Source organism: Cavia porcellus, unplaced genomic scaffold (genome assembly GCF_034190915.1).
Source record: "Cavia porcellus strain 051 isolate PalLab524CR breed Dunkin Hartley unplaced genomic scaffold, mCavPor4.1 scaffold_1, whole genome shotgun sequence".
Classification (NCBI taxonomy): Eukaryota; Metazoa; Chordata; class Mammalia; order Rodentia; family Caviidae; genus Cavia; species Cavia porcellus.
This window is the reverse complement of record NW_026947484.1, coordinates 18172977-18186791: the sequence shown is the minus strand read 5'-3', so window position 1 is coordinate 18186791 and position 13815 is coordinate 18172977. Positions and strand designations below refer to the sequence as shown.

General features: G+C 46.8%; 1 protein-coding gene across 1 annotated transcript; it reads right to left on the bottom strand.

Annotated features, from left to right (window-relative positions):
* Positions 1-11905: 11905 nt before the first annotated feature.
* LOC101788389 (histone H1.8-like) lies at positions 11906-12882 on the bottom strand. The gene has a single exon (XM_063227110.1). It carries the CDS (start codon positions 12880-12882, stop codon positions 12001-12003), a length of 882 nt encoding a protein of 293 aa, XP_063083180.1. The 3' UTR covers positions 11906-12000.
* Between the last annotated feature and the right edge of the window lie 933 nt (positions 12883-13815).

The window sequence follows — 13815 nt, the reverse complement described above, 5'->3', positions numbered from 1 at the left end:
TACCTAAGTAAAAACTTGCCACATACATCTGCCAGCAAAACCCCAGCACATAAGGGGGAGGGGGCGGGGACCAGCAAAGGGAACTGACAGAACTCAAAGCAGAAGAGATGGCACGGGATGGCCAGCTGAGAGCAAATCTCAGTAACTCAGGTAAAGGACGATGGGGACAAAGTGATGGGGAAAGTGTGTCCAGTGTCATCTGTATAAACTACATACAAGACCCCTATCTTTTTTTACCAGTTTTAGAAATGATCCAGGCCATTTAAAAAACTTGCTGGAAAAGCTTTGAGTCACTACAGAAGGAAACCCGAATGCCACATCCAGGTTGCACTGTCAGAGTTCCCTGGGGACTCACGCACCACGCCCTTCAGAGACACCTACTGATGTTCTCTTGCTGTCTGGAGGTGCAGCGTTCACCACCTCCAGCCAGTCATCTGGGTGAACTTCATGGTTCTATGCCCAAGACAGACAAGAAAAGGGCTGAGCAAAGTGTAAGCAACACTGTCGGACACTGACAACTATGGAAAGACATGTTCCCTTTAGGAAGAATGAGAACCTGACTGGGTTCAGGTTTAATAGTGTGCTGAGTCCATGCTTCAGGAAAGTCTCCAGCACAGGGCTTCTCCAGTGCATCTGGGACACATTGCTTGATAAAAAGCTTCCACTGCCTGCTCTTAACTTCTACAGCACTTCGGTGAAAACTTTTTTTTGCACTGTGCTCATTTTGGGTACTTCTTTACTCCATATTGGGTCATAATCATCCTGAACATCAAACAGCAACACCTGTTGTAGACATGCCCTCTGCAGTGGCTGTACACAGATGGTGCTTACTATCTGCACCAGGTACAGCCTGAAGCCTAGGCTGGAGACTACGCTGAGCCCCTCTTTAGGGTGAAGTCCTCTTGCACCACAGTGCACTGTGTAGTGCTCCAGGCATTCTACTTCTCTGAGAGATATAAAGATAGATTGCTTAACATTCAAGAAGCCATTGTAAAGGAACAGAAACAAGATGAGGAAAGGAGCCCTGTGGCAATAAATTGTGGATAGCACAGGCTGGAGCCTGAGTACCAAAAGAGGAGGGCAAGGTCGCCTCACTCTCAGGCCTCATTAATGGAAATAACCTGTACAGGGAGGTAAGGTTTTTAAACAGATTTAGAAAGTTTCCTGAGCGATCGGGAAAGCACTGGTGGCAGTCTGAGGTTTTCAAAACACACAGAGCAAGCCCTCCGAGAGCAGCTCAGTGACAGTTAGGACAGTGTAGATCATGGAGCTTCTCTCCTCTTTGGCAACCATGAGTCACACGTGCTAATTAAGAAATCAGGCACATGTCAGAAGCTCCATGTTACGGACTAGGCTAGATAGAGCCTTTGGTGGCGGTGACTAATAACGTTGGTGTGTTCCACATTTAATCTTTAGCTTGACTTCTGGGGAGATTAGATGATGAACAGGAAGACAGGTCATTTCATTTTTCGATGATGCTTCCAGACTCGAGCAAGCTTCTTAATCCCTTGGGGCCTCTGTTTTATTCATCTGCATAATGGTGATAGGAGTACCCACCTCATCTGGTTGTTGAGAAAAGTAAATTAGATAAAGCATAAAAGAGGCTCCACGTAGACCAGAAGTAGTACAAATATTCTCATTATTTGTATCAACCTCTGCAAAGGCTAACCATAACTGTGTCAACTTGATTGGCTTGAGACCCACTCAAGGGATTAATGAAGCACATTCCTAGGTGGGTCATGGAGTTTCTTCCTCTTCTTAGACCTGGATGGGTGTCTTGGTTACTTTTCTCTTGTAGTTGAGATAAAGTACCTGCTGCCCAAAATGAAAGAAGGAAAGGTTTATTTAGCTTACAGTTTGGGGAGGTTTCGATCCATATTCTGGGTGGCGTGACTGAGGGGCAGCAGTTCATGGCAGCCACAAGCAACAAGAGCAAATAGGGCAAAAGGGAAAACCTTCTTTCCCTCCCTTGTATTGTATACCGATCCACCCCTTGGTGGGTGCAGCACTCACACTGCCTATTCCAGCGCTAGGCAATGAACCAGTCACAAATGCTAGACTCAGCTGCCTTTGAGAAGCCTACCCCCCTTGACTGCGTCAGCCTTTGGGGGGACATTTAAACAAGCCATACCAGTGGAACTCTTTCATTTCCATTAAAATTGGGCAAATAATTTCCTTATGGCAGTAAGGCATCCAACAAGAGTCAGAATGATCCAGGGAACCAGTGCTGGATGCACTGAGTTTACCGGACATGAACCGACCCACAGTCTGTGTAGGAGGGGCCCGTGGTTTTGAACATCCCTGAGATGGTGATGGGCACCCCAGCTTTGAAAACCCCTGGAATAGGTCATTTCCATACCCATTCTCAGGGTCTGCATCTGCACGTCATGCTTGTTGATGAAGGCTTCTCCTCCTCACTGGCCATTGGGAAGCAAAGTCCAAGAAGACCAAAGGTAGAAGCGGGGGCAGGCGCCATCGTTTCCGCTCAGCCAGGGTTTCTCTGCTCTTCTGCCGCCAAGGCCTCTCCTTCCTTTCAAAGTCTTGGTGTTTCCAGAATAACTCCTCCTCTCAAAGGAGAATCCAGCAAAACCTCTTACTGAGCCCATGGAGCAGCTGCTTAAAAAGTATGCATTTCGACTCTGGAGAACATGGCGGACAGACAACAGCAACTACTGAACGCTCTCTAAAGGCTCGGCTCAGAGGCCAGGAATGATGCGGACTAAGGAGATACGAACCAGTAGAGATATGCTCTGCTGACTCAGGAACGAACTGGGCTGAGAGAATCCAACTTGGAATACAGTCCTGGCGCTAAAATAGGAACAGAAAAATCTCGGTGTGGAGGCTCGACTCCGCGCCATTGGAAACCGCGGCTTGGATTTCCCGCCGCGCGGCGGCTGGCTGCCTCCACAGCGGCTCAGCAAGGAGAGACGCGACCGCCGAGCTCTGGGAACGGGCGTCTGGGAACGGTCTCGGAAACGCGACGGGCAGGAAGGAAGGCTGACTGGTGGCGAGGTGAGCGAGGAACTGACTCCCTACCGCAGTCTGACTCCAGTGGAGGATTTTCTGGGCGCGGGCAGTCCTGTAAGAGCAGGGCGCGGTGGCAACTGCAGCCGCGCATTTCCCTCTCGGACGGGATTGGTGAAAGGTGCCTGGCCGGAGGGACGCTGCTCGCGGACTCCCTAGGCTGGCCTAGCCCAGATCCCAGAGCCTGACGGTGGCCCGGAGGAGCGACCGACTTCCGCGTAGGCTGCCTCCTCCGCAACTCCCTGGGGCGCAGCGGTGAGCTGGAACAACTAGCCAGCGCAATTCGATCAAGCTGTAGCTGACAGGCAGGGAAGCCGGGCCTCCTGTGTAAGATTACATTTTATAAGGAACAGAAAATATGGGGAAGGAAAGCAACAAAAAAGGCTCCTCGACCCCCAATCCTGAGAATCAGGCAATAATGGACACTGTACCAATATACATTAAGCGCCATTTAGAGAGCCTCATAGACCAATTCAGGAATGAAGTTATCAATGACCTGAAGCTAGAAGTATGCAGAATAGTTAGAGAAATGCTAAGCACCACCCAGGAAAAAGCAGATGGTGGAGTGGAAGAACAGAAAAAGAGGGGAGAATTGCTTGATGGAGAAAACAGAGAAAGCATTGAGTATGTGAAGCAGGTGCAAAGGGACTATCAAGAAATCAAGAAGTATACCCAAGACTGGCATAACAGCTTGAAAGAAACTAAGGACAGACTATCTGAATTGGAGGGCAGACTTGAAACATGGGAGAATGAAATGAAAAACTTCTTAAAAATAACAAAGAAACACACAGCAATAATACAAAGACAAGAAGATGATAAGAGGAGCCATAACTTAAGGATTAAGAACATAAAAGAAGAAGTAGGGACACAAACAAGTGAACTACAAAAGCTACTCACAGAAATAATCCAGGAGAATTTTCCTAATTTAGCAAAAGGTAAAGATACTCAAATGTATGAGGCATACAGGACCCCAGCTACCTACAACCCTAACAGAGAAACACCCAGGCATATAATAATAAAAATTCCAGAAATTCAATACAAGAACAGAATATTAAAAGCTGTAAGAGACAAGAAACAGATCACTTACAAGGGAAGACCCATCAAAATTACAGCAGATTTCTCTTCACAAACCATCAAATCACGAAGAGCATGGGGAGAAATAATTCAAGCTTTGAAAGATAATAATCTACAGCCAAGATTGAGATATCCTGCACAACTGTCCCTGGAAATTGATGGAAAAACGAGGTGCTTCCAAGATAAAGAGGAACTGGGGGAATTTGCAACCACCAATCCAACCCTACAGAAAGTATTGCAGGATATTCTAAAAAAAGAAAAATACAAAGAACCCAGAAATAGGGGCGGGGAGGCCACAACGAATAGAGCAGAGACCAAAACGAAGAAGACAAACTGACAGCTACTGACAGAAAAAGAGCTCAACAGAAATGAGACAGAGAAGATTGGATGATAGGAACAGCTTTTTTTGGAGAAAATGACATCTTAATAGGTAATGCTGATTTAGTACCATCTTGTTTTGAAGTCTCATCTAGCTTTTGTTCTTCTGTCTCCAATGGTCTAAACAGGTTGTATCTTATTGGATTTTACTATGTACAATAGTATAAGAAAAAACCTTTTAAAGACAAGGAGATTATACAGAGACCATTGTTCATTTTCTGTTAGTCGATTCTAAATACTCTATAATGCTGTTATTCTCTTAAATGGATTTACATTGTTTTGATATACTTAATGCTACAGTATATGAAGTTGTACTCAAGGACTTCAGGGAGGGAGTCAATATGGTAACTATTTTTGGGTCAGGATTAGCTGGTGGTGAAACACTATTCTGCTTAAATGGTTATGTTTTGATCTGCCCTGTTTCGCTGTTATGCCCTCTTTTTTTCTCAATCTCCACTCCATTATTTACTTTTTTATTTTTACCCATTTAATTACAGGGAAAAATATAGCAGGATATAATATAGTAACCCACTTTGACTTTCTATTATCTCAATTTGAAACCCTGTATTACTCTCACCATCTTGTTTTTGACTGAGGTTCCTATATTCTGTTTTGCTGGATAGTATCAGGTTCGAAAGTTTAGGCATCAGCTGAGAAGATAATGAGATTCATTATAACGCCCATTCTCGTTGACTTTTATCTACTTTTGAAGACCTACAATGTCTCCAATGTTTTGGTTTTGTCGGTCTTATTCTACGGTTTTGTTCAATTGTATTACAACTAATGATATAGGCAATTCTATTAGAAATAGCGGGAGGCATTAGGGTAACCATTGTTGATCACCTTGTATTATGTTTTTATATTATCTATTATGTCCACCCTTTTGACTTGACCGATTCTGTTCTGTTATGTCACATTTGGTTTTACTCTCTTCCAAAAAAGCAACAAGAACCGTGGGAGCAATGAAACCCAAAATGTGTAATAGTCACTGTACAAAAGAGAGGAAAAGAAAGTGCTCTAAACTATATAACTGCATGTATATTTAAAAGTATAAGATAGAAAATGATATCACAGAGTTTTATTGGATCATTGAACAGAACTGTTTGCAGTATCATTGGTGGAATGTCCACTCTACAAGCTTTAATTTTGTGACTTGAACAATTATTTCTAAGATGGCAATATGTAATCCATTAACTAGTGATTTCCTACTGCGCATTTTTTTATTCTGTAAATCTGTATAACTTGTACCCCTTCACTGTTTTTTTTTCTTTCTTTTCTTTTCTCCTTAAATAAAAATTAAAAAAAAAAAGTATGCATTTCAATTGTGTGAGGGTGAGTGTGTGTGTGTGTGTGTGTGTGTGTGTGTTAAAGAGGAAAGGTTTTTTAAAATCAAATTTAAGCAAGGCAATAAATTTTTATATTCCAATAGTGGAAAAACAATCTGACCTTGTATTTAGGAACTAGGAGAAACGTACTTCTCATTTTTCATTTTAGAAAGATGCCAGGGGCCAGGAGGTGGGAGAGGTGAGGAGCACAGGGCACAGTTTTTCATTTTTAATCAGAGATGTTTAGTGGTGTAACTTGCATTGTTATGCCTGAACCTCTGTAAATTATATTTGAAAAAATATAAACCTCCAGTCTTCCTCCAGGAAGAAGAACGTCATGGAAACCATACCTGTGCCTAAAGCAGGAGATCCTGACAATGATAGGGCAGCTCCCTGGCTCCAGAGGGGGACATTGGTCTCCACACAGAGATGTTTATCAAGTGTCACAGACTTTCCTCTGGCAGCCACTGCTTTTCCTCGATATTCGACCCAACTTCAGGGTGTCTGCCTCTGCCCTCTAAAGAAGACAGAGGCCTAGGAGAAGTCCCCCTTCCCCAGAAGGGCAGCAAGCACCTTCTGGGGACATCTTTGGTCATCACAGTCTGGGAGGGAGCTCTCCTGGCATCTGCCGGGCAGAAAGCAAGGAATCACTAAGCCTCCCTCACTGCCCAGGACAGGACAAGAGAGCGAGGCCACAGACATCAGCTGTGCTTAGAAACACGGGCGGGCTGGGCTGGGGGGGAGCTTATGTGATAGCGGAAGGGGAAGGGGACTACACCCCGGGAAGGGGAGGGTGGAGATGATCAAGCATGTGACATGCAGGCCTGAAAATGTCACGAAGAAGCCAATGACTCTCTTCAGTTAGCGTGCTAGTTAGTAATCATGATTTTCAGAAAAGAAAGTTTCCACAAATGCTTCAGCTAGGATGAAAGGGAAGGAGGGAGAGAGAGATGAGAGAGAGGGAACCGCAGCCCAGCGGCCTGGGCGCTGGCCTTTCAGCTGCAGTTGGACATCACTCACCCGTCCTGCTCCCTGGCCTTTTCTTCCAGACGCCACACGTGAGGGCTCAGGCGCTCAGGCGCTCAGCTGGTCCCCTCTCTATCACTTCCGCTGTGGCCTCCTCTGCTGCCCCTGTTGGGGCACACGTTCTGCATCTGGGCCTGAATATCACCTCTTCTCTGCCTGTTCTCACTCCTGACAGCGCCCCTTCATTCCCCGTTGCCCATCTGCATCCCCACATGTGATTTCTGGGTTCAGAGATCCACACTCCCCCACTGGGCCATCTCAAAGGTATCTGTACTATATCTGTACAAATCAAAATTGAGCTCTCAACATTTCCCCCCCAAACCAGCCCCTTCTCCTCATCTCAGACCACTGCAATTCTGTGTGCTAAGCAGCCCCGCAGTCACCCCGACTGGGGCCCAGTCGCCCTCCCAAGCACTCGTTCAGTCTACCATCCAATCTACCGACACAAGCCTGACCATATCGCTCTACTTCCGCCATCATGATCCTGGCCCCGGCCACCCCCTCTCCTGGCACCTGGCTGTCATCTCCCAGCTGGTCCCCTGCTCCTGCCTTCCTGCCTTTCTCAACAAAGAAGCCGGTGACCCTTAAGCGTAAATCAGCTCTTGCCAGGTCTTTCTGGAGAATCCTCAATGGCTTCCACTCATTCCGCAGCAAAAGCCAGTCCTCGCCAACCCCTCCAAGTTTTGTGTGATCCACCTATGACAAACTCCCAGCTCTCCTGGGACAGTACCTCTGGGACACACCTCCTGCTGTCTCCAGGGGCCACACTGGCCTCCTGCTCTTCCCCGGGTCAACCAGGCACGTCCCTACCAAGAGACCTTTGCCCCTGCCATCCCCTTTGCAGAGACTGTCTCCCCCAATCCTCATGGCCCACCCCATCAACTATTCCTGCAGTGCCACTATGCCAGGGAGGTCTCCTGTGACCAGGCTATTTAAAATCACAACTCTCTGACTCCTCTGGCCAATTTATTTTTTTTTTTTTTTTTTTTTTTTTGGTCTTTTTCGTTTTTATCGGTACCAAGGATCGAACTCACGACGGCCTGCTTGCAAGGCAGGCGCTTATGCCGCTGAGCTAAATCCCCAGCCCCTCCTCTGGCCAATTTAAATAGTTCCCCAGTGCTTAGCACCATCTGCCACCATAGTTAGCTCTCCTATCTAATTTGCAGACTGCTTCTCCCAATAGGAGGCAAGCTCTCTAAGGGCTGGGACTGCTTTGTTGACTGCTGTTGTCGTTCATTTTTTTTTACTGAGACCCAGTGTTTGTACATCTGGATGGTGTACACTATAGGAATTCGATGCATGTACTCGGTGTATTATAATCAAATCAGGGTAATAGGCATTTGTATCTCTTCAAACACAGATCATTTTTTCGTGCTGGGAATTCCGTATTCTTCCTGTCACTTTACTACGGGTTTCACAGCGTGCATTTTCGTGCTGTGGAAATGGCCCGTATGATGAACAGCCAACTTCACAGTCAGACTTACGAGTGCTCCAGGATCCTGGGCCCCTCTCCTGCCCTGCACCTGCCCGGGTCTCTGCCCACTGACACTGGGCTCTAGTATGGCCCAGGCAATGCACAGAGAGCTTTGGGAAATATTTATCATTCTATTCAGTTTATTAGGAATTCAGTTGTTAATGGAACATGCAATCAAAAATGTTTAAACTTTTATTCGATTAGTGTATGCTGGCAGCACGGCCCTCGGGAGAGTTAGACCTGCACAGAGCCCCCCACTCCTTTTCATCCCTTCTCCTCCTCTTCCTCCGCCTCTTGGTCCCTTCTTTCCTTTTGCAGAAGAGCCATGTCCCTGTTTGCTGACACCGTATATTATTCTGCTCTAATTTATTGATACTTTGATTTTCTCATATTTGAGGTGATGGTCTGATTTATTTCGCTTCACACTGTGGACTCGAGATGCATCCATTTCAACCAGGATGTTTCCGCGGCGGAGACGCCTTCCCCACCGGCGCCCCAACGTCTTGCTCACTCAGAGCCCCAGGAGCTACGGACGCGCGCGGAGCTTCTGCACCATCTCGTGGACACACCGGGAACTGCAGCCGCTTCTAGGTACCGAGGTCTCCTCTGCCCAGAGTGGTCTGTTTCCTCCTCTTGTCCGTCCTCAACCTCTCAAACGCTCCTGGGCTGCGACTGTTTCAGGTTGGTGACTCTCATAGCTTCGTCATGACACAAACAAAAAGCCTGTCCTGCAGGCCCAGCAGGTCCTGACTCACTCCTCCCACTCTGTCTGTCTGTCTGTCTGTCTGTCTGTGGCTGCCTCAGCCTTGTTTTCATCCAGGCCGGCGCCCAGTGGGGAACCCTGTTGGCGGGCCTGATCTTCAGTACCCAACAGTGCTCCCCACAAGGCAACGTGGGAAGCCAGTCGGCCCCCAGCCTCCGTGCCCAGATGACCATCAGCCTGCAGGCAGGTACTAAGGGCAGGTGAGAGGCCGCCGTCCCCTGGGGCAGGGCGGTAGCCGTGGAGGAGCAGGCCTGTCAGGAAGAAAAGCCAGGGGCTCAAATTTGGCCCTCCAGATTTGCAGATCGCTGCCCACCAGGACTGCATACCCGCTGTGCACCCCACGGATCCTGCCCATTTGGGCTGAAGAGAGGAAAGGATGGGATCTTTTTTCATTTGTAAAAAGTCTATACTGCAAGTTCAGTTAACCTACAAAGTGATTCAGTACCACTAAAGACCCTCAAAGGACATCGCATACAGGCTGCCAGTGCTGCTGGGGACAGACTGGAGACCGAGGAGGAGGCAGTTAGCACGGGGATTGTTTAAAAGGACCAAGCACTTCTGAGATGTGAGAAAACTCTTAACCATGTTAGCCAAGATCGTTTGCTTTTGTAATAACTACTGTAAAACAGAAGAACCAGCGTGCGGTCTTAAGTACATTTAAACTTTAAGCCAGGGTCTGAATTGCCATCCAGAGGGGAAAAGAAGAGTCTAGACATAACAAGAGCTACTTAAGGAAAGCACTATCTTGCCACTTTCCGTACTTGTCTGAACTGAATAAACTCCCTTTGAAGGCCTTGGGCTCACCCTCCTGCCTATCATGTCATTTCCTAGCAATCGGGGTGTTGATCTTGTAGAGAAGAGTTTGGGGGTTCCTCAAAATACTGAGCCCATAATTACCATAGGAACCAACAACTGTAGGCGCACCAGGGTATGGACAGAGGGGACCAGAGCAGGAGCAAGAGCACATGTTCGCGGTGAAGGAAGGGAAGATGTCCCTCAACTTGGGAAACCCTGAAAGTTGCAGAGGAAGCAGCTACTTTCCCTAGGAAACCAAAACAAGCAGCAACTAGAGGGAAGGAATCATAAAATACCCAAGTTATTTATTTATTTTTCTCTGAGAAACAGGGACACATCTTTGAAGAAAAGTTAGAATATGAATCTCTCCATGCACGGTACTTACTGTGTTTTCTTATCTCTTCCAAATCCTGTGCTAATGCCTAGCCAGGACTGAAACTATAAAAGGTCGTGAAAAGAAGATGCAAATGAATCCCCAGGTGGGTGAGTGAGTCTATAAAGAATCATGTTTGTGGAGAGAGAGAAAAATGGGAAACACAGAGAAAATGATGGAGCTTAAATGTGAATGCTAACTCAGTAGATAAATATGCAAAAGTACCTTCCACACAGAAGATAATGGGTGTGAGTTCTCCCCCATTCCACACTGGAATCCAGCTGTGCATTTTGTAAAAGGTAGTCCTTGAAACGCAAAACTATATTGATTTGAAGAGTTAATTCAATAAACAATGTAGAAACCAGGGATTCCAGGTCTGAACGGACAATTGGATCTGTGTATTTAACTCTTCTCCCACCATTAAAATGCCAACAAAAATATTTAAAAAGCGAGACGCCAGCCTTCTCCTGTGGCACCATTTGTGGACTGCAGACTGCGGGGGAGGAGGATAAGAAGTCAATAAGAAGCTAAGATCTCCTGTGAGTTGGAGCCATGTGCAAGTTGAGTGGGAAAGAGCCAGATGCCAGGCCCTTCAGGCACGTGGGCAGGGAGACAAGGAGAGCCAACATCCCCTCCCTCCTCCATTAGTAACCGGCTAGCCCAGAGAAACATAGGTTGTGATAATAGCTAATGAGACAAAATACAGTTTAATACCTGTGGTGTTTAGGGTTTCATTGGCTTTGCAGAGCTAAAGTCAGGAGTCTAATCATATATTAAAAGGATAAAAATACGCAGTGTAGCATCTATGGGGGTCTCCTTCTGAAGGTGGTCGCCATTGTTAACTCCACATTATCTTGTTTTGAAATCCTATATCATTCTCATTGTTTTGCTGGGTTGGGTTTTATTCTGTTTTATCTTACTTAATTAAATCTGATGGCATGGGCAGCTGTTTCAAAAATAACAAAATATATTATGGTAGCCATTTTGGATTTGCTATTATTTTGTTTGGAAGTCGTATATTACATTCATTGTTTTGCTTTTATCGGTTCTATTTTGACCTGTTTTGTTTAATTTTACTATGTCTGAAGGTATGGACAGCTATTTTGAAGACAACAAGAGGCATTATAGTAGCCATTGTTGATTTCCTGTTAGCTGTTTTGAAATCCTGAGTCGTCACTTACAGACTTGCACTGCTCTGTCCCATGACTTCCTCCGAACACCTGGACGCCAGGCATCACCCACCCCTCCTTTCTGTTTAATCTAATCATCATAGGTGTTATGGTTTGTGTCTGGGTGGCCCCCCAAACCTCATGCAGTCATAGAGGCAGTTGAGCTAGCATTTGTGATTGGTGTGTTGTCTGCACAGAGATTGGCAATGTGAGTGCTGCACCCACCAAGAGTGGAGCTGGCACACAGTGGAGGAAGGAAGGAGGTGCGCTTCATTCTTTTGCCTTTTTTGCTGTTGTCACTTGCAGCCACCATGAACAGCTACCCCTCAGCCACACCACTCCGCCTCAGAGCCAGCTGAGTATAGACTGAGATCTCCAAAAACTGTGAGCTAAATAAACCTTTGCTCGCTTCACTTTGGGGTTTTTTTGGGTTTTTTTTTTTTTTTTTGATACATCAGTGTCTTTATTGATAACTAGGTCATGATTTGAGAAATAAGTTAGGGTTAAATAAGTAGTGCAACAATTTGGAGGAATAAAAACTCCAGCCCAGCCACCCACAGTCCCACCAGCCTATAGCTACTGAGCTCTGAGCACAATAACTATGAGCTCTTGACCAGTGGCCTGGGGTTCTTGGGGCCCCCAGCCTTCCTGGCTGGAGATAGAGCCCTGGTCCTGGGGGCCCCAGCCTTGGAAGCAGTGGCGACTTTGGGAGCAGCAGTGGCTTTGGGTCCAGGCCCCGGGGCGGCCTTCACTGCGGGTTTTGTACCCTTCAGGGAGGCAGCACATTTTCCAGCCTTGGAGGCTGCAGTTGAAGTTTTCCCAGGGGCTCCTGTGTCTTCTTGCCTGCTCCTGCTGCCTGGGACCTTGGGCTTCCTGCCAAGCTTGTGGACAGTTGAGGAAGCCCCAGCTGACTTTGGGGAGTCCTTCTTGGCTACAACCTGCTGTGGCCCAGTGCCTTTCGCCTTGCAGCCTCCCTGAGGGGCTGCCTCTAGGGCTTTGGCCTGTTTGCGGGGAGCTCTTGATTCGCATGGTTCTGTAATCTTTTTCTTGCTGGAGCCAGCAGGCCCTGTCCGAGTACTTTTCCTGCTGCACTGCGGCTTCTTCTGACGCTTGGGGACAAGCTTGAAGCTGCCAGTGGCACCCCTGGCCTTGGGGTTGATGGGCCTGGTAAGGAGGCCACGGCGCATGCCTGTGGCAAGGGCCTGCATCAGTAGGTACTTGAAGCGGGTGACATCGACTGTGGGGTACTTGTGCAGGATGTAGAGCTTGATGACTGCCACTGAGGTGCCCCGGCGCTGTTCCCCTGCCTGTAGGGCCTCTAGCACCATGCGCAGCACTGTGGGGTGGTGACGGGTCACCATGACCCTGTTTGAGGTCGGGCCTGGCTTTCCATACTCGGGGGGCTCTGCTGGCCCTGCTGTGGAAGAGGAGGAAGAGGAAGAGGAGGAAGAAGAGTAACTGGTGATGCTCCCAGGAGCCATCTGAAGGACACTTATGAATGACCACCTCCGCTGTTCACATACCGCTTGCTTCACTTTGGGCAGCAGGTATTTTGTCTCAACAATGAGAGAAAAGTAACCAAGACAAGAGGGTTCTCACTGAGACAAATCTAAAGGTCCACTGGAAACATCTCCACCTGCTGGCATTTAGGCTCCCCAAATATCCCAGAGGCAAGGCCATCTAGCCCACCGGTCCTGTCCACGTGTGTGAAGTTTATTGCTTCACACTTCAACCTCACTGGACAACAAGAATGGTCAGTCACTGCAGCCTAGAGACATTTTTTTAAAGTGACTCCAGTCAATATAAAGTAAATAATAGAACTCAAGAAAAGAAATCTCTAATAAGCAATTACACTTTTAAAAAAAAGCAGATGATGCTATACCAAGAGGAAAAATAACAGAGAACAAAAAAGAGGCCATTAGAAATTTTTAAATGACTTCTACTTTATGTTTTCTACTTTAAAGGTAGAAAACTTATTACAAGTGTTAGAAACTAAAATCCAAATGAGCCAAAAAATAGGTGCAGAAAAACAAGAAAGAAAGCAATAAGAGACTGAGAAGACCAGTTCATGGTTCCACCCAGACACAGAAAAAAGAGAAGAGGAAAGGAGAAGAGATGGCAGAAAGGGAAGGCAGGGCAGGGAGGGCAAGACAGGGCAGGGCAAGACAGGACGGGAGAGAGAAACTATAAAAGACACAAAGCAAACCAGAGCTGAGAGGTAGAACAGATTACTGAAGTCTCAGGTCATAAGGAATGTTGGTACAAAGGAGGAGAATCTTTAACCCAGCCTTAAAGGATGTGTGGGATTTTCACAGGGCAAACCTCTCCTGGTACACAGCCCAGCAAACAAGGATTCAGACCAACAAAGGGCATGATTGCCAGTCATGGACGCTGCATGGGCTCAGGTTCAGAAG

Excerpts from the sequence above, each read along its gene's own strand:
- LOC101788389 (XM_063227110.1), bottom strand. The coding sequence starts at position 12,882 with ATGGCTCCTGGGAGCATCACCAGTTACTCTTCTTCCTCCTCTTCCTCT.